The 21,139-nt window shown below is 47.2% G+C and overlaps 1 protein-coding gene across 3 annotated transcripts; it reads right to left on the bottom strand.

The window, feature by feature from the left end:
* Nucleotides 1-10,161: 10,161 nt before the first annotated feature.
* Nucleotides 10,162-17,206, bottom strand: Idnk (idnK gluconokinase homolog (E. coli)). 3 transcript variants are annotated; one of them, NM_198004.3, is made up of 5 exons: nucleotides 17,119-17,206; nucleotides 14,948-14,978; nucleotides 14,617-14,703; nucleotides 11,974-12,017; nucleotides 10,162-11,422 (listed from the first exon to the last, which is right to left on the bottom strand). In NM_198004.3, the coding sequence occupies exons 1-5, from the start codon at nucleotides 17,166-17,168 to the stop codon at nucleotides 11,080-11,082; spliced, it is 555 nt and encodes a 184-aa protein (NP_932121.2). In that variant the 5' UTR covers nucleotides 17,169-17,206; the 3' UTR covers nucleotides 10,162-11,079. The 3 variants fall into 3 exon arrangements, with proteins under 3 accessions (NP_932121.2, NP_001041525.1, XP_030103311.1); XM_030247451.1 differs by lacking the exon at nucleotides 17,119-17,206 and adding an exon at nucleotides 16,820-16,988 and having other exon boundaries at nucleotides 10,906-11,422; NM_001048060.2 differs by lacking the exon at nucleotides 11,974-12,017.
* Nucleotides 17,207-21,139: the final 3,933 nt, after the last annotated feature.

Below are 21,139 nucleotides of genomic sequence, written 5' to 3'. Positions count from 1 at the left end.
ACAGAAATCTCATTATGCTCAAAGCATCTCTGCCTTGTCTAGGGTTTACTGCTGTGAAGAGACACCATGACCAAGGCAAGTCTTATAAGGACAACATTTAATTGGAGCTGGCTTACAGTTTCAGAGGTTCAGTCCATTATCAAGGCAGGAGCATGACAGCATCCAGGCAGACATAGTGCAAGAGGAGCTGAGAGTTCTACATCTTCATCTGAAGGCTGCTAGAAGACTGGCTTCAGGCAGCTAGGAGGAAGGTCTCTCAAAGCCCAGCGACACACTTCTTCCAACAGGGCCATACCTCCTAACAGTGGCACTTTCTGGACCAAACAATTCAAACCAGCACAGTCCTTACCTGAAATGGCTGGACCAAAATTGATTAGTAGTTTTGGGTTTTAGAGTAGTTACTAATGATATCTAATGGGCACACCCCAAGTTTAATACAACATTCATTAATGGTTCACACACTTTATACATACAGAAGAAGGCAATTTTGTACAGTATTTGAAATAATTTTGTGAATAAAGTTGGAGTGCACTGATTCATCAGAAAGCAAAGATTAAAGCTTTCTCTGCTCCCTGTGTGGACACTGGCTGGCTGACATCACCCTCATTCCTGGCTGAATACACTGCCACCAGTGGGTTGTCATTCCCTTACACCTGTTCACACATAAGCAGTGTGGGCACACCAGCTTCATTAGCGTGAGACTGACACTAATGCAGCGTGGGTACCCCAGCCTCACTAGAGTCCCCACAGCCACTGCTCTCAGCAAGTATTTCCATCTCTCAAGTGCTCCTGTGCCCCCATGTTGTTATTTAGAAATGTCAGTAGCAGCTGAGCAGTTGTAATGGGAGCTTCTAGAGATATGGGGAATGTTGCTGACCAGCCTTTTCAAATGTTTCTTCTAGAGCTGTCTACCTCATGAGCAACTATTTCATCTCAGAAGTGTCTCTTTGATAGGCCAACGTGACTTCTGGTAGGAACGCACGCTGTATAGCCTCAGTAAGCCCGGCACACAGTTGAACCATGCTGTCTAGAGGCAGCCCAGAATCCCTTTTCTGAACTCAGTCACTGGGCACGTGTGGTAAGCATACATACGTGCAGACAAACTTGTATATAAAGTTGCACAGTGTAAGCTAACCAAGTCAAGATGATAAGAATCCATGAGATCTCACAGAGGTCAGACCAGTGGGATTTATTGCCACATAGGTAATGTTAAAAGCGAGGTGACAGAAGCAGAGGTGGAAGCAGGGACGGGGCTTGGTTTTGACACTCATACTCAACTAACTGTGACCAGTGGTGTTGAAGTGACCAGATAGCTGCAAAACGGGTGAGCTGGGAGGTGACACTCACACTCAACTAACCATGGTCGGTGGTGTTGAAGTGACCAGATAGCTGCAAAATGGGTGCGCTGGGAGGTGAACTCTCAAGTAGAGAAGCTTGGTCCTTGGAGGTAGGTGTGGCCGCTGTGCTGTCTGTCCCTGCTTTGTCACCATGGACGGATGTTAACCTTGGATTTAGTGAAAGTCTCCTTACCGGCTACAAATAAGGAGTTTGGCATGGTGGGGTTAGATTGTTGTTATGGGGAACCGACAGGAGGGCACGATGATCCGAAATGATTTGGGTAAGGCATGGACACACTTGGGATGACACCAGAGCTCGCTCATGAGTGGGTGTTGATGTTGGTGCATGCTCGTAGCTGGAGGCATGCATGAACTCGCCTTCTGATGGCACTGACTGTTCCTCAGCCTCTTGTATTCAGCTCGCAGACTCCATTTGATCTGTTTTCATTTAATATGTAATTGGACAGTCACAAAGTTTGAGAGAGGAGTTCCATTTGCACAGCACTCAAGCTAAGTTGCCAGGGAACCTTCTGGAAGGATTTGCGATCAGGAAAGACGGCCTACATTTCCACCTGATTCTGAAGCTGATGGAAACATGTCTGTTGATACTTGGTTCTACAGTCAGGCTGGCTGGCCTGCCACGCTCTAACTTGGTAAAATGCTGTGCGTTCCCAAGGCTGACAGGACACTTTATTAGGTCTTGGTTACTTTGAACATAACAGTACAGGGAGGATGTGCTAGGATGTGAGATTTAGAAACTCCTCCTCTTTTCCATTCATATCTTTTACTTCTTTCTCCCACCCCACAAGACTGGACACCCTGGTCTCATTCCTGGTTTTAGAGAAAATAACCTTTTGTTTTTCCCATTTATCATACTGTGAGGCTCACGTTTATTATACACATCCTGCGGTGTGGTGAGGTGTGTTCTGGTATTCTCATTTTTTTTTTTCTGGGTCTTTTATCTTGAAGTGATGTTTAACTTTGTCAAGACCATAGAGGTGGGCAAGCCATTTCTGTTTGGTTGAAAGGCCTGACTCTTATATTCTTGGAATGGAACTTAGTTTTTTTTCTTCTTGTGGGTGAGTTTGTTGTTTTGTTTGCTTGCTTGCTTGTTTTTCTGAGACTGAAACATGAAGTAGCTCGCTGTACGTGGCCCAGGCTCAATAGGTTCACCTGATTCTGCCTTAATAGCGCTGAGATTAAAGGCAAGCACCCACTGCACCCGGCTTCCTTTATATTGCTCACTATGTGTATGCGTGTATCTGTGTGCATCTATCTGTTCATGCAGGTGCCTGTCGGGTCAGAAGAAAGTGTCTGATCTCCTGGAGCTGCAGTTTGGGAGGTTATTTTCTTTTTTTTTTTTTTTTTTTTTTTTTTAAGATTTATTTATTTATTATATGTAAGTACACTGTAGTTGTCTTCAGACACACCAGAAGAGGGAGTCAGATCTCGTTACGGATGGTTGTGAGCCACCATGTGGTTGCTGGGATTTGAACTCCTGACCTTCAGAAGAGCAGTCGGGTGCTCTTACCCACTGAGCCATCTCACCAGCCCGGGAGGTTATTTTCGACCTGATGTGGGTACTGGGAACCCAGCTTTATCCTCAGCAAGAACACTATGGGGTCTTAACCATTGAGCCATTGTCATGAGCTGTAGAATGTGATTTTTTTTTTTTTTTTCTTTTTGGTTTTTCCAGACAGGGTTTCTCTGTATAGCCCTGGCTGTCCTGGAACTCACTTTGTAGACCAGGCTGGCCTCGAACTCAGAAATCCACCTGCCTCAGTCTCCCAAGTGCTGGGATTAAAGGCATGCACCACCACGCCCGGCTAGAATGTGATTTCTAAAATACATTGTTTAATTTGATTAATATTTTGTTGAGAATTTTTGTGTCTATGTCATCAGGTTGGTCTTCCGTGTCTGTCTGTCAATCTGTCTTTTCTGGGTTTTCTACAGGGCTAACTGAATGGCTTAGTAGCATTCTTTTCTTCTCTCTGTAAGCACCACAGGCTAGCAGCTAAACAGCTGAGCCTTAGGAGACATTCCCCTTTCTACTATAAGTAGTAGCTTGAGAAATGTTGATATTAATTCTTAAAGCCCATAGCTGGGGCTTAGAGAGAAGATTTAGCAGTTAAGACAACTGGCTGTTCAGGAAAAGAACTCAAGTTTGGTTCCCTGCACCCACGTGGAGGCTCACACCCACCTGTAACTACAGTTCACCCTCTTCTAACCTCCAGCATGCATGTGGCATGCATACATGTATGTATATACAGGCAAACACATAAAACAATCTTTAAAATCCAACATTGTATAAATGCTATTCAAAGATACCAGTTTGATGCTGACATGCTGAGTGACAGTAGGGAGTAGAGTATGCAGTATGCATCATTTTCTTACAAGAGCAGAAAACTCTGTGTGTGCAGTAAAAGCCCTAATCTATAACATAGTGGCTGCAAATCTGGTCTAAGGTGTTTCAGAGGTGGTATACAAACATCTGTAACCCCGGCATGCTCCATGGGGAGACAAGAAGCAGGCAGAACCCTCAGAAGATGGCAGATGTGGTCCACGTCTGAGAGCCGAGCCTAAAAATGAGGCAGACAAAAGTCGTGTGATGGCCAACTTTATTCAGAGCATCAGACAGTTTATATCCTGAGAATTAGGCAAAGTTCACTTGAGTCCAAGTTGTATGTAGTCACAGGGTGATCCGTGCTTGGAAACTTGCAAATAACCAAATTGAAGTCTGAAGCAAACCCACTCCCATTCGCTACATGTGGGTGGGGCATAGGCACAGCCCTATGGAGGAGCAAGTTACAAGCTCCCAGAAATCTCACAGGGCTTCATCCATGGGCTGTTTCATTGGGCTACCACAGCAAGTTTGCTGCTGTGTGGAGAGACTGCAGTGCTGTGTGTGTGCGTGCTCCAGGAATACCCAGGATTCTTGACATGGCCGATTGTAAATGAACCTGTGGTCATTCATGTCAGAAACCTGTTACTCTCATTGGACTCCTGGCACGTGGGATTTCATTACCAAGACCAGTGAGTGGAGACAAACAGAAACCTTCCTTTGATTTGCTTTGGGTTTTTTTGTTTTGAGATCAAGCCTGTCTGTATATAGCCTTTGTGGGCCTGGAATTTACAATGTAGAGTAGGCTGGCTTTGAACTCACACTCACTCACCTGCTTCTGCCTCCTGGGGGTTAAGATAAACAGCCTGTACAGCCATAGAAGGCTGAATCTTTAAGTTCTGTATTCAACACCAGCATTCTCAGGAGTTTAACTAACAGTCTTAAACCTGTCTACACCTCTCCAGTCAGTCAACCTTATAAGGGTACAGTGGGTGGAGCCATTGTAGAGCTCAGTCTTGCCCCTCTGTCTGGAGGCACAGCCAGATCTCTAAGACTTGTGACATCTGACCCTCCCTATCTCTGGCATTCTTGGTGTGTCTGGGCTCAGGCAGTTGTTTGAACCCCGAGTCTAGCTACCTCTGCCAGTACCAACCTTGTTCTCCAGGGGCATCTGTGATGGACGGGCGAGGTGGAATGGGTGCTAACAGAACAAACAGATGGTGTGTACAGAGAAACTCACGTACAGCAGACTCCTTTCAGCCATGGGGGTAGAGATGTCTTTATTATACAGAATAGAGTGGTGCCTTCCTATCCCCCTCTGGCTACCCTGGAACTCGGAGGTGCACAGTCTCAACACCAGCACAGCAGCCCTTCCTTGTCTGTTTAGAAGGCATTCTGTTTGTCTGTCTGTAATTCTATTAAGTTACTTTATTAAGCTTTATGTTCCAAGCTTTATGAGTTGACTTCATCTGAAGTCTTTTGAGGTCATTTGTTACTAAGGCAACATATTTAATGTTCTGTGTGTGCTTCCAAATGTATGATTGTGTGCGACACAAGTGCAGAAGCCTGCAGAGATCAGGAGAGGAGTTGGATGTTGTGGAACTGGAGGTACGGGTGGTCATCAGCCACCATGTGGGTGCTGGGGACCAAATGTGGGCCCTCTGTGAGGGCACTTGGCACCCACCCTTACTGCTGAGCCATCTCTCCAGCCTCCATTTATCTTTTTTCTTTTAATGTAGCTCTGACTGACTGGCCTGGAATTCACGCCGTAATTGAACTCAGAGATCCCCTTGCCTCTGCCTCTCGAGTGCTGGGACTAAAGGTGTGCCCCTCCGCTGCCTGGCTTCCATCTTTCGTTTGTTGAAACTAGGCTTTCCAGTTCTTTATGTAGCAATTCAACCATTTTAATATCAGCCATTGGAATGTTAAGAGCCAAGACAAAATAAAGATTAATAAAAGAATATAATAGTGGGACTAGCGAGATGGCTCAGTGGGTAAAAGCACTCACTGACTGCTCTTCTGAAGGTCCTGAGTTCAATTCCCAGCAACCACATGGTGGCTCACAACCGCCCATAATGAGATCTTGCGCCCTCTTCTGGTGCATCTGAAGACAGCTGCAGTGTACTTAGGTATAATAAATCTTTGAACCGGGACGAGCAGGGACTGAGCGAGCAGAGTTGACTGGAACGAGCAGAGGTTCTAAATTCAGTTCCCAACAACCACATGAAGGCTCACAACCATCTGTACAGCTACAGTGTACTCATATACATACAAACATACATACATACATACATACATACATACATACATCTTTTAAAAAAAGGAATAGTAAAATATAATAAAAAGGTAAAATGCTGGTGTGTGTGTGTGTGTGTGTGTGTGTGTGTGTGTGTGTGTGAAGTGTGGCAGCTTCTTTCAGGACCTCTAACCCTGGTGGAGCCTGGGTGAGAGTTACTCCATCTGAGGCCTGCTGGTCACTATTGAGTTACCGTGGTCAGTGCTGATAACTTTAGAACGTCCCTGTCTCCATGCATCAGGATCTGCTGCCATTGACTCCAGTGGGGTTTATAGCCTGTAACCTGTTCGTTTCCATGCTTCCCGGAGCATTCCCTCTACCCTTCTGTGCACCAAGAGGTAGTAAATGTCCTAACGGACATGTCAGAGAGTGGGGTCAGTAGGAGTTGTGCATGCAGAAGAGAGGAGGGGACCTTACACTCTGCCTGCTGGCACTTTCAAACTCACCAGGCAGTTTGCCTGTGCTCAGAGCTTTCTGTTTCCATTGCAGTGTGCAAGCTAGCAGAAGGTGGTGATAAGAACTTTGCATTCTTTAGCCCAGGCTCCTCTCTCTGAGGTGTGTTCCAATCTCTCCCTGGGTCTACATCTGGCCCTCCCCCTTTCCATGACTTTGTGGCTGTCTCCATGGCAACACAATGGCAGGGAGTCCCCAGGATCTCTGATATTGATTGCTACTTGTTTTCTGGTCCCTAGAATGGCTGAGTCTCAAACAATAGACCCTCCTCAATATGGTGGCTAAACTGTATAGCACTTGAGATATGGGGCATTGCATCTTCAAAACCAGCCTGCCACACTGGTTGAGTCACCCCACACTAGATTTAAGGCCTGAAGGAAGTGTGGTTGTCTGTGACTAGGACAAGCCCCAGCCCAAAAAGCTCAAGTTGGTACTGCAGGCCACTTCTGACTATGCCCTCCATAGCCTTTCTGTTCTGTCATCTCGGCCTGACGATTCCCAATGAGCATTCTCTCCTTGGACTACAGACTCCTCTCTGTTGCCCTGACTCTCAGCATCATTGAGAGTGGAGTGGCCCAAGGCCTTGTTAAAATGGCATTAAGTGGGGGAGTGGGGGATGGCTCAGCAGGTAAGAGCACTAACTGCTCTTCCAAGGACCCTGAGTTCAAATCCCAGCAACCACGTGGTGACTCACAACTGCTGCCCCCTTTTGCTGTGTCTGAAGACAACTATGGTGTACTTATGTATAATAATAAATCTTTTTTTAAAAAAAGTCATTAAACTGACCACACTAGTTAAGTCAGTCAACAGGGTCCCGAGGGAAGGAGTGAGGGTTAAAGGAAGAAAAGACAATTAGACAACATTATAACATGACTGCATCCAGTGCTGAAGCTGAAGGAAGTTTATTTTTTTTTCCAGTCTGCTTTTTATACCATTCTAGGTCAAAGACAATGTAGTCAAGGAACAAATAAAACAATAAACAAGGTCCTGTAGTCACTGTGTCTGAGGGTTTATCGGGATGGCCAAGAAACAAGGAATACAGCACATTCCTCGGCTGTGTTCATCTTCCTTATTTTTTTAAGATATATGTGTGTGTGTGTGTAAAATAAATAAAAGTACCCTGTAGCTGTACAGATAGTTGTGAGCCTTCATGTGGTTGTTGGGTATTGAATTTAGGACTTCTGCTCACTCCAATCAACCCTGCTCCCTCTGGCCCAAAGATTTATTTATTATATATAAGTACACTGTAGCTGTCTTCAGACACACCAGAAGGAGGTGTCAGATCTCATTACGGGTGGTTGTGAGCCACTATGTGGTTGCTGGGATTTGAACTCAGGGCCTTTGGAAGAGCAGTAAGTGCTCTTACCCGATGAGTCATCTCACCAGCCCCATCCCATCCCTTTCTATGCTCCATTCTCCTCTGATCTTGTCCAGATAACAGCCACTCTGCAGATCCCGCCTGGTGCCCCGTCAGAACCTCACCAGCTCTGGACTTTACCATAGTGAGTCTCTCTGATGCTTCCTTCCAGTGATAGTGTACACAAGCTACATAGGGTTCTGGACCAGGCTGCTCTGCACATGTACAAGGCTCTCAGGTCGGCTCCCTGAACACCCTGGTCAAGATGGTTCAGTACACTGACTGCGAAGGCATCTGGTGGTGTTTGCAGTGCTGGGGTCACACTTGGTGGCCTTACACATGCTAAGCAAGTGTTCTCTACACTGAGCTATGTCTGCTGGGTTGGTGCAAGTCTAATGCAAGCCCTGCTTTCCTTTCCATCGCGAGAAGAGAGTTGAGCAAGGGAACAGTCCACCCGGGATTCTTCTCTTTCAGCAGATCTGGACCCAGGTGTCAAGGTTCTTGGAGGACTCTAGCCTGAGAGTAGAAGGTAGCCTGTCTCTCCCTCTTACTCTGAGTAGGGCCACCTAAGAACCACAGATCCATTTTGTGTTGTCAGCCCTCCGGAGCATAGGTCATAGCTGTAACTCAGCACACACTTGCTTCGCTGGCTCTCCTTCCTCTACCACCCACTGTGGGGAACTCTTATTTTTATTATTTTATTTTATTTTATTTTGGTTTTTTTTCAAGACGGGGTTTCTCTATGTAGTCCTGGCTGTCCTGGAACTCACTCTGGCTGGCCTTGAACTCAGAAATCCTCCTGCCTCTGCCTCTCTCTCTCTCTCTCTCTCTCTCTCTCTCTCTCTCTTTTTTTTTTTTTTTTTTGGTTTTTCGAGACAGGGTTTCTCTGTATAGCCCTGGTTGTCCTAAGCCTCTGCCTCTCCTATTTTTATTTATTTGCTGTTATCTTGAGACAAGTCTCACTGTATAGCTCTAGAGGCCAGGCTGGCCTCAAACTCAGAGATACAGCTGTCTCTGGAATGCTGGGATTAAAGGTAAGCATCACCACACCTCGCCCATGTAGGGAAGTCTTTTATCCTCATCTGAGAATAGAGGGTGGCCTGTCTCTCCCTTGACTGTGTCAAGTCCGAAGCCAGGCAGGACATGTCCCAAATAACTGAGCAAAGGAGGGCAAAGGCTTCATGTTTGCACTTGGCAAGAAGCAGCCTGAGGAAGAGTGAGCGGGTTGACTATGGCTTTACAATTTGACAGGATACAGTCCATCATGGCAGGGACTCAGAGTGGCTGGAGCCGGCGGTGACTGGTCACACTGCATCCACAGACAGAAGCACGGAGCTCTGAAGCCTGGGATCAGTTCATGAACCCTTTTCATTCAGTGTAGGACCTGGGTCGTGGGGTGGTGCTGCCCACGCTGGGGTGTGTCTTCCCACGTCCAACTCATTAGAAAGGGCTGGAGAGATGGCTCAGTGGTTAAGAGCACTGACTGCTCTTCCAGAGGTCCTGCGTTCAACTCCCAGCAACCACATGGTGGCTCACAAACATCTGTAATGGGATCTGATGTCCTCTTCTGGTGTGTCTGAAGACAGCAACAGTGTACTCACATACATAAAATAAATAATCTTAAAAAAAAAAACTCATTAGAAAAAAAAAAAATCCCTCGCCGGGTGTGGTAACACACACCTTTAGTCTTACTACTCTGTGAGTTTGAGGCCAGCCTGGTCTATATAACGAATTCTCGGAGATTGGGGAGATTTGAGCTAGTATCTCAAAAAACCAACACAAAGGTGATTTTAAAAAGGAGAAAACCCCTCAAAGTCTTTCCCCACGGTGATTCTAACTAAGTCCCACCAGGTTGACAAGATGATCCGTCACACTGCTCAACCAAAAAGGCAGCCGCCTGTAACCCTATCAGGAAATGGAGGCAGGATGAGATGTCCCTCAAACGTGTGGACACAGCCGGGCGTGGTGGCGCATGCCTTAAATCCCAGCACTCGGGAGGCAGAGGCAGGCGGATTTCTGAGTTTGAGGCCAGCCTGGTCTACAAAGTGAGTTCCAGGACAGCCAGGGCTACAGAGAAACCCTGTCTCGAAAAAAAACAAAAAAACAAAAAAAACAAAAACGTGTGGACACACAATGAAATTTTGGGTAGTTGCGAAAAGACCCCATTCTCCCCCAAGCAGGTCCTAAACTTATATATACATATTAGGTGGTGTGTGTGTGTGAGAAAAGGTCTAAAGAAAGGGTGATAGCCATGAGTGCAGGAAGATGGCCATCTAGGGAAAGGACGGGAACCTGCCAGAAAGAAGCAGGAGACACAGAGTGGGGGAAGGGCAGTGAGACAGGGCAATGAATTAGAATAAAGTATAAAGACAGATGTATGAAAACGAAGTCGTTTATGGTGGGGCAAGCCTTCAATCCAGCCCTGGAGAGGCAGAAAGAGGCAACTGTCTGAGTTGGAGGCCACCTGTAACAACAACCCACTAATAACAATGACAATAAATGAGATTATAGATAGCAAATGACAGAAGATGGAGCCTATGATTTTCTATGCTAACGTGAAATATTTAAAAGTAGTTGCCACTGTACTGGGCGTGTGGCATGCAGTGGGCGGCTTGGTTCTGTTGGGGTTTCTATTGCTGAAACCAGTTTCCGAGATAGCAAATTTCATTCTTTTGTACAGATACAGGCACAAGCTATTGTTCTTTCGCAAGGTAGTAATTTCTAGCACTGATTACAGGATTTCCTCTGGCCATCAGGTTTCATTGTATGTCAATTTAAACTTCAGTCTTTAACTTTAAAAAAAAAAAAAAAAGATTTATCACATCACGAGTAAACTGTAGCTCTCAGACACACCAAAAGAGATCATCCGATCCCTTTACAGATGGTTGTGAGACACCACGTGGCTGCTGGGATTTGAACTCAGGACCTCTGGAAGAGCAGTCAGTGTTCTTAACCACTGAGCCATCTCTCAAGTGCATTTTTAACTTTTAACACCCTCCCCCTGTCCTCTCACAGCTGCACACTGCCAACCATGCCACAAACTCCTAACACAGTCAAACAACGGCTTCTGCCTCCAAGCACTGCGGTTTTTCCCCAATTAAGAATTTACAGTACAGCCCGATGGTGGTGGTGTACGCCTTTAATCCCTGCCCTCGGGGTGGCAGAGGCAGGCAGATCTCTGCATTCCAGACCACCCTGGTCAACAGAGAAACACTGCCTCTAAAAATAAAGAATTCAGAAGACACCACGGGCGAGGAGCTTGGGAGCAGAGTGTACTCTGCTATGAACGAGTTCTTCACTTGAGGGCTTCCATAACGGCAGCGGTGATCTCCGGGAGACTTTTGTCCACGCTGACTTGGATGAAGTTTTCGGGAGCTGATGGGGGCTCCAGAATACTAAACTGGGACTGCAGTAACTCGGGCGGCATAAAATGTCCTTTTCTTTGGAGCAAGCGTCCATAAATGATGTCAAACGAGCCGCAGAGGTAGACCACCAGGAGCTTCCCACCAGCCAGCGGTTCCTTTGCTGAGTCATCACTTTTCAGGGGCGCATCACTTCCTCCTCGGATCAAGATGTCTCTGTACGTTTTCTTCAGAGCTGAACAGGCTAGAACAACAGGCTGTCCCAAAGCCACATCTCTGTTTTCAAAATATAAGAAAACACATACCCCACCCCACCCCAAAAAAAGGATGAGGGCTGAAGAATGAAACAATGCAAAGGAGGCAGAGGCAGGTGGATTTCTGAGTTCGAGGCCAGCCTGGTCTACAAAGTGAGTTCCAGGACAGCCAGGGCTACACAGAGAAACCCTGTCTCAAAAAACAAAACAAAACAAAACAAAAAAAAAAAAAAAAAAAAACAAAGGTTTCAATCGTAGGTGATGGGGCAGTCTCTGCCAATGTCAAGTGCTACTTGAAAATGGAGTTAAGCAGTGGGCTAAGCAATCTTAAATTGAGGGTCTTTTGTCTGTGAACTGAGCAGTCTTAGGCTCAAGTGTTCTATTCCCGGACATCAGTTCCTCACCCGTAAAATGGGCCCATCCAGAGCTGTCCCGAGGACGGAGGTTGGCTGGGTACCTGGTATATGCAAGCACTAAGTGTTTGTCCCCACCCCGTTGGATGCATCTAGTTGTGGTTTCCGAAGTGATTTTTAAATTTACTGGATTATACCACGGGCGGGTATGACGTCATACCTTAGTAAAATGTCGTGCAAGGTGCAAAGCCATGGAATCCTGTCCTGAAATTAGAACAGACTCAAAGTAGCTTCCCCAGTACTGCCTGTGCGGAAACGGCCGTACCATAGTCCCAACAGTCAGCTTCAAAGAGATCTCAGTGGCTATGAGAACTGGGCATGGACAGGCTGGGGGGCCAAGCCACAGGCCTACCACCACAGAAACATTTCCTTGGTTCTGGTTTCGATGGCTCATTTCATAAAACTATAAATTCCCTTAAGTTACAATACTTCATACCCCCTCCAATTCCCCACTGGTGCAGACGTCCTCCCTGTCTTCCATGCACACACCTCTGACTTGACTATGGCTGATAGATTCTTTCAATGCGTCTCATCAGAACCTACAGCTATGCACTTGATCTGCAGTTGAGTTCTACCCCAGCCTTGGATTAATGTCTTTTAAAAGATTTGTTTATAGCCAGGCAGTGGTGGCCCACGCCTTTAATCCCAGCACTCGGGAGGCAGAGGCAGGCGGATTTCTGAGTTTGAGGCCAGCCTGGTTTACAGAGTGAGTTCCAGGACAGCCAGGGCTATACAGAGAAACCCTGTCTCAAAACCACCCCTCCCCCCAAAAAAAAACCTGATTTGTTTATGTGAGTACACTGTCACTGTCTTCAGACACACCAGAAGAGGGCATCAGATCTCATTACAGATGGCTGTGAGCCACCATGTGGTTGCTGGGAATTGAACTCAGGACCTCTGCAAGAGCAATCAGTGCTCTTAACCGCTGAGCCATCTCTCCAGCCCTTGAACTAATGTCTTAACACACCATTTGAGTTTGCCTCCCAAAATGACTCTGGTTAGCCAAGGTTTCCTACACATTCAAGCATGAAAGGACATTAGAAAGATGATGCTATTATTCTAAACCTTTTAACTTCCTGGATATATCTTTTTTCTTTTTAAGTTTTGTTTTATTTTACGGGAGTGTTTTGCCTGCGTGGCGTCTACTCACACTGAGAGCTTCTGGTTCTCAGTGGGGCCAGAAAAGGGCTGGGGAAGCCCCTGCAACTGGAGTCCTAGCAGCTGTGAGTGCCCCGTGGGTGCTGGGAACAGGACCCCAGGCCTCTGCAAATGCAGCCAGAGCTCTTAAGCACGGAGCCACCTCTCCAGCCTCTCGGGTGTATTCCCTAAAGCAGCTCCTGCCGCTGTGTAGCAGAAGGGGACTCGAGCTTGAAGTCCCCATGTCAGCCAAGAAAGTTCTACTTCCTTTCCCGGGATTCTGTAGGAGTGTTGCCACCCCACAACCCCGCACCCCTCTCCTTTCTTTTGCATCTATCTTGGCTAGGGTTTTCCTCGCTGAGAACAGACACCATGACCAAAGCAACTCTTCTAAGGACAACATTTAATTGGGGCTGGCTTACAGGTTCAGTTCAGTATCATTAAGGCGAGTGAGCACAGCAGTGCCCAGGCAGGCACCATGGAGGAGCCTAGAGTTCTACATCTAGTTCCGAAGGCAAATAGGAAAAGACTGGCTTCCAGGGCACTAGGATGAGGGTCTTAAAGCCCATGCCTGAAAGGCCACATCCAGTTCAACAGGGCCACACCTCCTAATAGTACCACTCACTGGGCCAAGCGTATTCAAACCACTACAGCATCTAAACAGCTCAAATTCACTTCTCACGCAAGCCTTATTTTTGGTGGATTATAAAACTTTCAACTCAACAGGAAGTACCACCTCTGAGTAGGCTCCCCCAAGGAGTGGCCTAGGATCTGAGACTTTACGATGAACATGGGCCAGTCAGTCATGAAGGAGGAAACACAGAGAGCAAGCAGTAGGACAGTGGACACAAAAATCCCACGAGGAGGAACACGGTCACGGGAGAGACCAAGAGGCTGAGTGGTTCTGATGAAGATGGAGGTGGGCGTGGCTAAGGAGCTGAGTGGCTCCGATTGGAGATGTACCTGACATTTCTAAAAGAGATCGGCAACACGCTGGGAGAGTCTCAGACGTGGTGGCATGGTGTGGTGGTTTGAGTAAGAATGGCCCGCGAAGACTCGGGCGTTTGACTACCCGCTTCCCCGACTGATGAAAGTTTTGAGGAAGGATTAAGAAGAATCCTCACCTTTTTGGAGGAAGTTTGCCCTTGGGCGGAGGAGTTGAGCTTTTAGAAGATGTGAGCATTCCCAGCTTGCTCTCTGCCTCATGCCTCAGATCGATATGTAAAGTTTCAGCTCTCTCTGCTGCCGCAACATGTACCACCGTCATGGATTCCAACCCTCAGACATCATAAGCCCAATTAACGCTTTTTATGAGATGCCGTGGTCATGCTTTACAGCATAGCAACAGAAAAGTAACTAAGACGCATGGCCACATTGGAGTTTGCGTGATTGCTGTGGTCCTGGAGTGGAATTCACCAGAACTTGGTGGTGGAGGGGAAGTGAAAGGACCCGGGAGGCGCTGACTTCCCTGTACGAGCACAAAGGAGCCTCTGCCCACTCGAGGACTACAGATTAAAAGTCCTGCAAAAAAGCTGTGGCAGGCTGCATCCAGGGAGGGCAGAGGTGGGTCATTCCTGGGGCTGAATTCACGGAGGAGGTTCAGATTCTAGGCTAACGGATGTGGAGGCGTCTTACAGCAATACTGGACACCCGTGGCCGATGTTACCTGGTCGCTCAGTGGTACCCCTTTCGCCATCTTTATCCGATTCTCCTCGGAGTGGTAATCATCGGCATCATAGAATTTCCATCCCAGCTTTAGGAACAAAAGGAAAGATAGACGTAGCGTCAGCATGATGGCCCCTGTGACAGCCACCAGGAGCTTCCTGGCAGGCAGGTGTAGACACCACTGGTCTGGGGCTGCCCCTCTCTCACTGATAGCTCTGATTTACCACTACCAGGAAGAAACCTGGATGACCATGTTGAGGTATCTGCACAAACATAGGCCAGAAGAAAGGGAGGAAGCCGTGGACAAGAACACAGTGGGCAAGGAGAGTTACCTTGGAGGCCAGCAGCGCACCCACAGTGGATCTGTGGAGAGAATACAGACATTGTTATTTCTGCCTAACACATATGAGTGCCAGCTGTTCTGAAAGAGTGCCTGAGAGATGCACAGCTGAGATTCAGGCTCCTTCATGGTCGCAAAGCAGACATGCCCTTAGCCATGGAGTCTAGAGACGGTCTTCACTGTCCTTAGGAATACTGGTGAAGGTGTATTAGCCAGAAAGCAATGTATCATATCTAACTAAAACTCTGAGCTAGGGGTGGTAGCACATACCTGAGATCCCAACACTTGGAGGCAAAGGCAGGAGGATCTCTCTAAGGAGATCTCTAGCCCACACAGGCTGTCTTATGTAGACACTGTCTTAAAAAATAATTCCACACACACACACACAAACACCAGGTAAAGGTTTTTTTCTCAATAATGTTTTGTAGCTCTGTGGTAGATATAAGAAGTGGAGGCAGGGAAATGGACAGTTGGTTCTAGACTATTGGATAGCACACGGAGATGCTAACTCAAAAACCCAAAACTAGCCAGGTATGGTGGTGCACGCCTTTAATCCCAGCACTAGAAATCAGAGGCAAGTGGATCTCTGAGTTCAAGGCCAACTTTGTCTACAATATGAGTCCAGGACAGCCAGGGTTCTGTTACTCAGAGAAACCCTGTCTTGAAAAACCAAACCAAACCAACCAACCAACCAACCAAAAATAATGAGAGAATGTTTTAGTCCCTACTGCATAAATGTTTATATTTTAAGAGAGAACACTGAATGAATGAAGAAAATTGTGCTTTTATCAAAGATTCAAGAGAGAGTTTTTTTTTCCTTTAAATACTACTGAGTTTATTTTTTTGTTGGCCAACTACTCCCCAGGATGGGACCTGCCCTGAAGTGTGGTTGATACATCCAATGAGAGGGGTTTAATAAAAAGTTTAAATGCCAGCACACTGTAAAGTTCGGAGGCCCGTAAAATCTCAAAGCACTGCTAGCTTACCAGATACACACAATGCTGGTAAGGTAGCACAGCAGTTAGACCACTGGCTGCTCTTCCGGGGCCTCTGGATTTGGTTCCCAGAATCCAGATGGCAGCTTGCAACCATCTGTATGGAACTCCCATTGCAGGTACTCTGGTGCCCTCTTCTGACCACCGTGTGCACTGCACCCTTGTGGTACTCAGACCAAAACCCCATAGACACAAGACACACCAACAGGAGCAGAGATGGATCCCGTGCCATCAACACCCTCCTCCATCTCTCCTGTAGAGTTCCCCTTAGTTTTTCACCCTGCAGTACCTGTCACTCAACTGAGTTCTCATTCAGCGCCTCTATCGACTCCCCAGCCCCTGAACTGTTTCCAAATCAGCCCAGTCCAGCCACTCCATCAGAAAACAAACACCGGTGATGCTCTCAGGCTTATCCCCCAGTCTCTACCACAAAGACAATCTGAGCTCGTACTATGGGCTTTGTGTGGTTCTGGACAGAAGTGAAAGGGTTTCTGGGTAGAGTCGTACAACAGCGGGGTTTTCGCCTCTGGGGTTTGTTTGTTCACTCTGTGGTGCTGGGAATGAACACACACACACACACACACACACACACACACACCCGGCACGACAATCAAACACTCCACCACCGAGTTACTCTGTTCCGTTTCACTTTCAGTTTAAAGAACCTTGCAGTTAGATGGCGTCTATCAAACCAAATGCCTACCGCTTGCTTGCTTACTTCTGAACCTTCCAACACTGGGCTGAGAAGAAAATGCACATTTTGCAGAGTTTTAGCAGCACTTTCATATTAACATTCCAGCCTGAGCAGGCACACGATCAAGCTTGTTTCTCACTTTTCAAAATCTATTTGGAAGAATCCAGACACTCACCTACTAGGGAGACCATGCACCCAGGCAAAGCTTTGTACAAAGACCCAGGGCGACGTTTGCCTCCTGGTTTGGGGTTCTCACCCTCCCACACTGTTCTGCGAGGTGCCACCAGGCCCAGGTTTGTAAGGCTGAGAAGGGTCGCTAGCCACGGTCCGCGGTGACCCTGGGGAGCAGCTGCCAGCGGGGCAGGACAGCAGGGGTCCTCAGCAGGGGCCGCAAAGGCATGGCTCCCAGGGCTCAGGGCCCACACAGCCTCCCAGCTCCCATCCGCCCGTCCCCCAGTCCCCCCAACGACCTACTTTCCGGAGCCGCTCACACCCATCACCAGCAGCACCCCGGGTGCCTCCATGACCGTGCTCCCAGGTCCTCAGCGCCCGCTTCCGGGGCAGGTTCCTCCCAGTTCCTGACGTCACGGGACACGCCCCCGCATCTCCAGCGCTGACCGCTGGGCGCTGCAGCCAGAGGACATCTGCAGGCATTTGCAGGTCATCATGTCCTGAAGCAAGGAAGCCACCGGGATGCAGGGACAGTGGTAGAAACAGACAGTTTACTCACAAAGACAGCAGTGAAAGGACACGGAGTGGGCCGGGAGATCTCTCTCTCTCTCTCTTCTCTTTCCTCTCCTCTCTCTTTCCTCTCTCTCTCTTTCCTCTCTTCTCTCTCCTCTCTTCTTTTTCTTCTTTCTCTCAACTCTCTCTTCTCTTTTCCTCCCTCTTTGCTCTTTCCTATCTCACTCTCAGCCCGCAGACCCCACCCCACTCTGGAAGCCAGTTCCTCTTGCTCCGGTTCCCCCTGTGCAAACAGCGATTTTATATCAGAAGACATCATTGGCTGTTATCTGCCCAAGGGGACAGAACGCAGACAGCTAAAACCAGCGGGCCACAGATCCATGCTCACGCGCACACTGAGGCCTCACTGACTCTCCTGGAGGGAGCCTGCAAAGCAGGCTCAGAAGGGACTCCCAGCCAGGACAGGGACAGGTTGCTCTTCCCCGTAGAGGCTTGTGTCAATGACACACAAGAAATGGCAACTGCGGTGCGGCTCTCGGTAGTGTTGGCCATGAAGACAGGTGCATGTGGGAGCTGGAAGTGAGCTGCAATCCACATGGATTTCCTCCTGAGAATAAGCAACACCATCTGAGCTTCTGAACTCTCTTAGTCCACGGGCTTCACCCACAGCGACCACCATCCAGAGCCGCTCTTGGGACAATGTGAAGAAGCAGAAGGGACTGGAGAAGCGTGGATGGTGTGTGTGTGTGTGTGGGGGGGTCTTCTGCATGTATGTGTTTGTACCATGTGTGTGCTTGCTCAAGCCTCAGAAAGCCAAAAGAGGGTGCGGATGCCCAGGAGTTACAGAGGGTTACAAGCGACCCTGGTCTAGTCTCAGCAGGAGCAGCAAGTGCTCTTAACCCTTGAACCATCTCTCTAGTCCCTTTAAAAAATAATTTTTATGTGGACAGGTATTTTTACTTTTAATACTCTCTGGGTCAGATGGTACCTCTAGATTTGAGAAAATCCCAAAATGTTTTCCAAGTTGGCTGTGCCATTTATGCCCACCAAGCAATGTGTGGGCCCTCTGGTTTCTCCGAGTCACCACTAATGTTTGTTGCTGTTGTTTTTACTCTAACCATCCTGACTCTCTCTCTTTAAAACAAGAATTTTACTTTATGTATAGGAGCGTTTTGCCTGCATATATGTAAGAGTACCACATGCATGCAGTACTTGAAGGGACCATAGGAGAGCACTAGATCTTATGAAACTGGAGTTATAGATGGCTGTGAGCTGCCATGTGAGTGCTAGGATTCAACCCTGGGTCCTCTTCAAGAGCAGCCAGTGCTCTTAACTGCTGAGTCATTACAACCCCATGCTTTCTTTATCCCTGAGACTTCTAAGACATGGCTCTCCCTCTCCTAGTTCTACCTCAATGGCCGCTCTTTCTTAGTTCCTGTGTATGTGTCTATTTCCTCTTCCTCTTCTCCTTCTTCCTCTTCTTCCTTTTCTTTTTCTCAGGTTCTAAATATTGGAGTGACTTTGTCTTGAGACAGCTTCTCTATTACAGGGTCTTACTATGTGATGTTATCTCAAGTGCTTACATACATGTAAAATTTCTTCCCAGTACAGATCTTTGTTTAAAAAAAATGTATATAAGTGCACTGTAGCTGTACTGATGGTTGTGAGCCTTCATGTGTTTGCTGGGAACTGAACTCAGGACCTCTGCTTGCTCCGGCCCCACTTGCTCTGGCCCAAAGATTTATTTATTATTATATGTAAGTACACTGTAGCTGTCTTCAGACACACCAGAAGAGGGCATCAGATTTCATTACAGATGGTTGTGAGCCACCATGTGGTTGGTGGGATTTGAACTCAGTGCTCATAACTGCTGGGCCATCTCTCCAGCCCGAGTACAGATCTTAATAATCCCTGATCTCTGTATACCCAACTGCTTGCTTAACTCTTAGTTTGTTTCATTTATATTAGAGACTTAATATCAACAAAACAAAATCCATAATAATGTCTGTCTCCTCTCTCGGCCTTCCAGATTTCAGCCAATGAAATTGCTTTCCACGTGGCTGGTCAACTGAACCTCCTGTGAACTAGTCTTGACTGCTTTGTCTTCACCCTGATCAAGGCTATCAACAGATTCCTGTTAGCCCTGCCCCTGCCTCCCCTCCCACCGCCTCTGGCTGTGTTTGAAGCCATCATTTCACGCCTTCTACCACAAGCTTGTTCCTCAGCATCATCTTCTTTTCCCTCCACCACTGAAGGAGACTGCCAGATGGTCTCACCTCTGTCAACTGTCCAGATGCACAAAGAAGCCCTTCATTTAAAAAGTTAAATCTTTATTTTAATTATTTACTTCCTTATATATACAATTATTTATTAAAAAGTTAAGCATTGATTGTGTGTTGGCTCTGTGCACATGAGTGCAGATGCACGTGAAGACCAGAAGAGGGTGCTGGTGTTCCTGAAGCTGGAGTCCCTACAACTGTCGCTCCTGTTGTGCCTTTTGCTCGGAATTCTTTTGACAGTCAAACAAAAAGAGGAGCCATTAGAGTCTAAAAAAGGAGTTTCAATTTGGTCTCATTTTAGAAGTCATAAAGACTTTCAATTCCATCCACTTACTCATGAATAGATTTATTTGTGGATGGTGACTATCAAAAGTGGAAGAGGTTGGGGCTGGAAGGATGGCTTGGAGGTTGAGAGTGCTGGCTGTTCTTCCAAAGGTCCTGGGTTCAATTCCCAGCAACTACATGGTGGCTCACAAACTCCTTAATGAAACCTGGTGCCCTCTTCTGTCCTGTAGGCATACGTGCAGACAGAATGGTGTATACATAATAAATAGATCTTTAAAAAAAAAGTGGAAGAGGTTAGTATTAAGAAGTCTTGATCAGGGGGCTGGAGAGATGGCTCAACAGTTAAGAGCCCTGGCTGTTCTTCCAGAGGTCCTGGGTTCAATTCCCAGCAACCACATGGTGACTCACAACCATCTGTGATGGGATCTGATGCCCTCTTCTGTGTGTCTGAAGACAGCGACAGTATACTCATATAAATATAATAAATAAATAAATCTTTAAAAGTTTTCAAAAAGAAAAAAAGAAGTCTTGATCAGATAAGTATTGCATATGGCTGTTGTGAATTTAAAACCTGCCTCTTCCCTCCCACCCCTTTCTCTTCTCCCCTTCCCTTCCCTTTCCTTCCCTTCCTTCCCCTTGCTTTTCCTTTGTCCTTGCCCTTAGGTAGGGCTCTGCAAAGGAGACCTGTCATGGGTGAGAGGAGGATGATGGTAGCCCAGCATGGGAGGTGGGAGAAATCCTGTGTGGTGGTAAGGTGGTCTATAAAAGAAAGGATGGTAATGTCACAGTATTATTCTTATTTGTGTGCACTATGATGTTAAAAGGCACAAGGGAGAGAGAGGCACCTATGTAAAGGCCTCAAGTTCAGACAAGCGTGATATTTAAAATTGCAAGGAGTTGTGAATGTGAGGGAAGCCGAGTGCGGGGTGGGGTGGCGTGACGGGGGTGCTAACCAGGGGAAAGGCACCTAGCACAGTAGTGTCCTGTCATGATGTATTAGTCACATGATAATCACTGCTGTGCCTCTAAAACTGACTACGAAGAGCACAGCATGAAGACAGACTTCTGTTTAACACCACACAGGCAATGCTTTTGATCTCAGCGGTCAACACAAACTTCCCTAGAGATGTGTCTCTTTAGGGGCTGCTCGTCAGAGTAGACCGCTTAGGCGTGGGTTTGAGCCAACAGAAAGTCTTCGTTAGCTGCCAGCGACTTTACTGAGTGTCTGGGGGACCAGTCTAGCACTG

This window comes from Mus musculus, chromosome 13, assembly GCF_000001635.26.
Source record: "Mus musculus strain C57BL/6J chromosome 13, GRCm38.p6 C57BL/6J".
Lineage (NCBI taxonomy): Eukaryota > Metazoa > Chordata > Mammalia > Rodentia > Muridae > Mus > Mus musculus.
The sequence above is the reverse complement of the archived record's forward strand: the minus strand, read 5'-3'. Positions and strand labels throughout refer to the sequence as shown.

Bases quoted from the DNA above. Each gene is read 5' to 3' on its own strand.
- Idnk (NM_198004.3), bottom strand. From the start codon at position 17,168: ATGGAGGCACCCGGGGTGCTGCTGGTGATGGGTGTGAGCGGCTCCGGA. The intron at 14,704-14,947 runs GTAACTCTCCTT...TTGTTCCTAAAG, and splicing joins GTGCGCTGCTGGCCTCCAAG to CTGGGATGGAAATTCTATGA. The intron at 11,423-11,973 runs GTATGACGTCAT...TTTTGAAAACAG, and splicing joins TTGCACGACATTTTACTAAG to AGATGTGGCTTTGGGACAGC.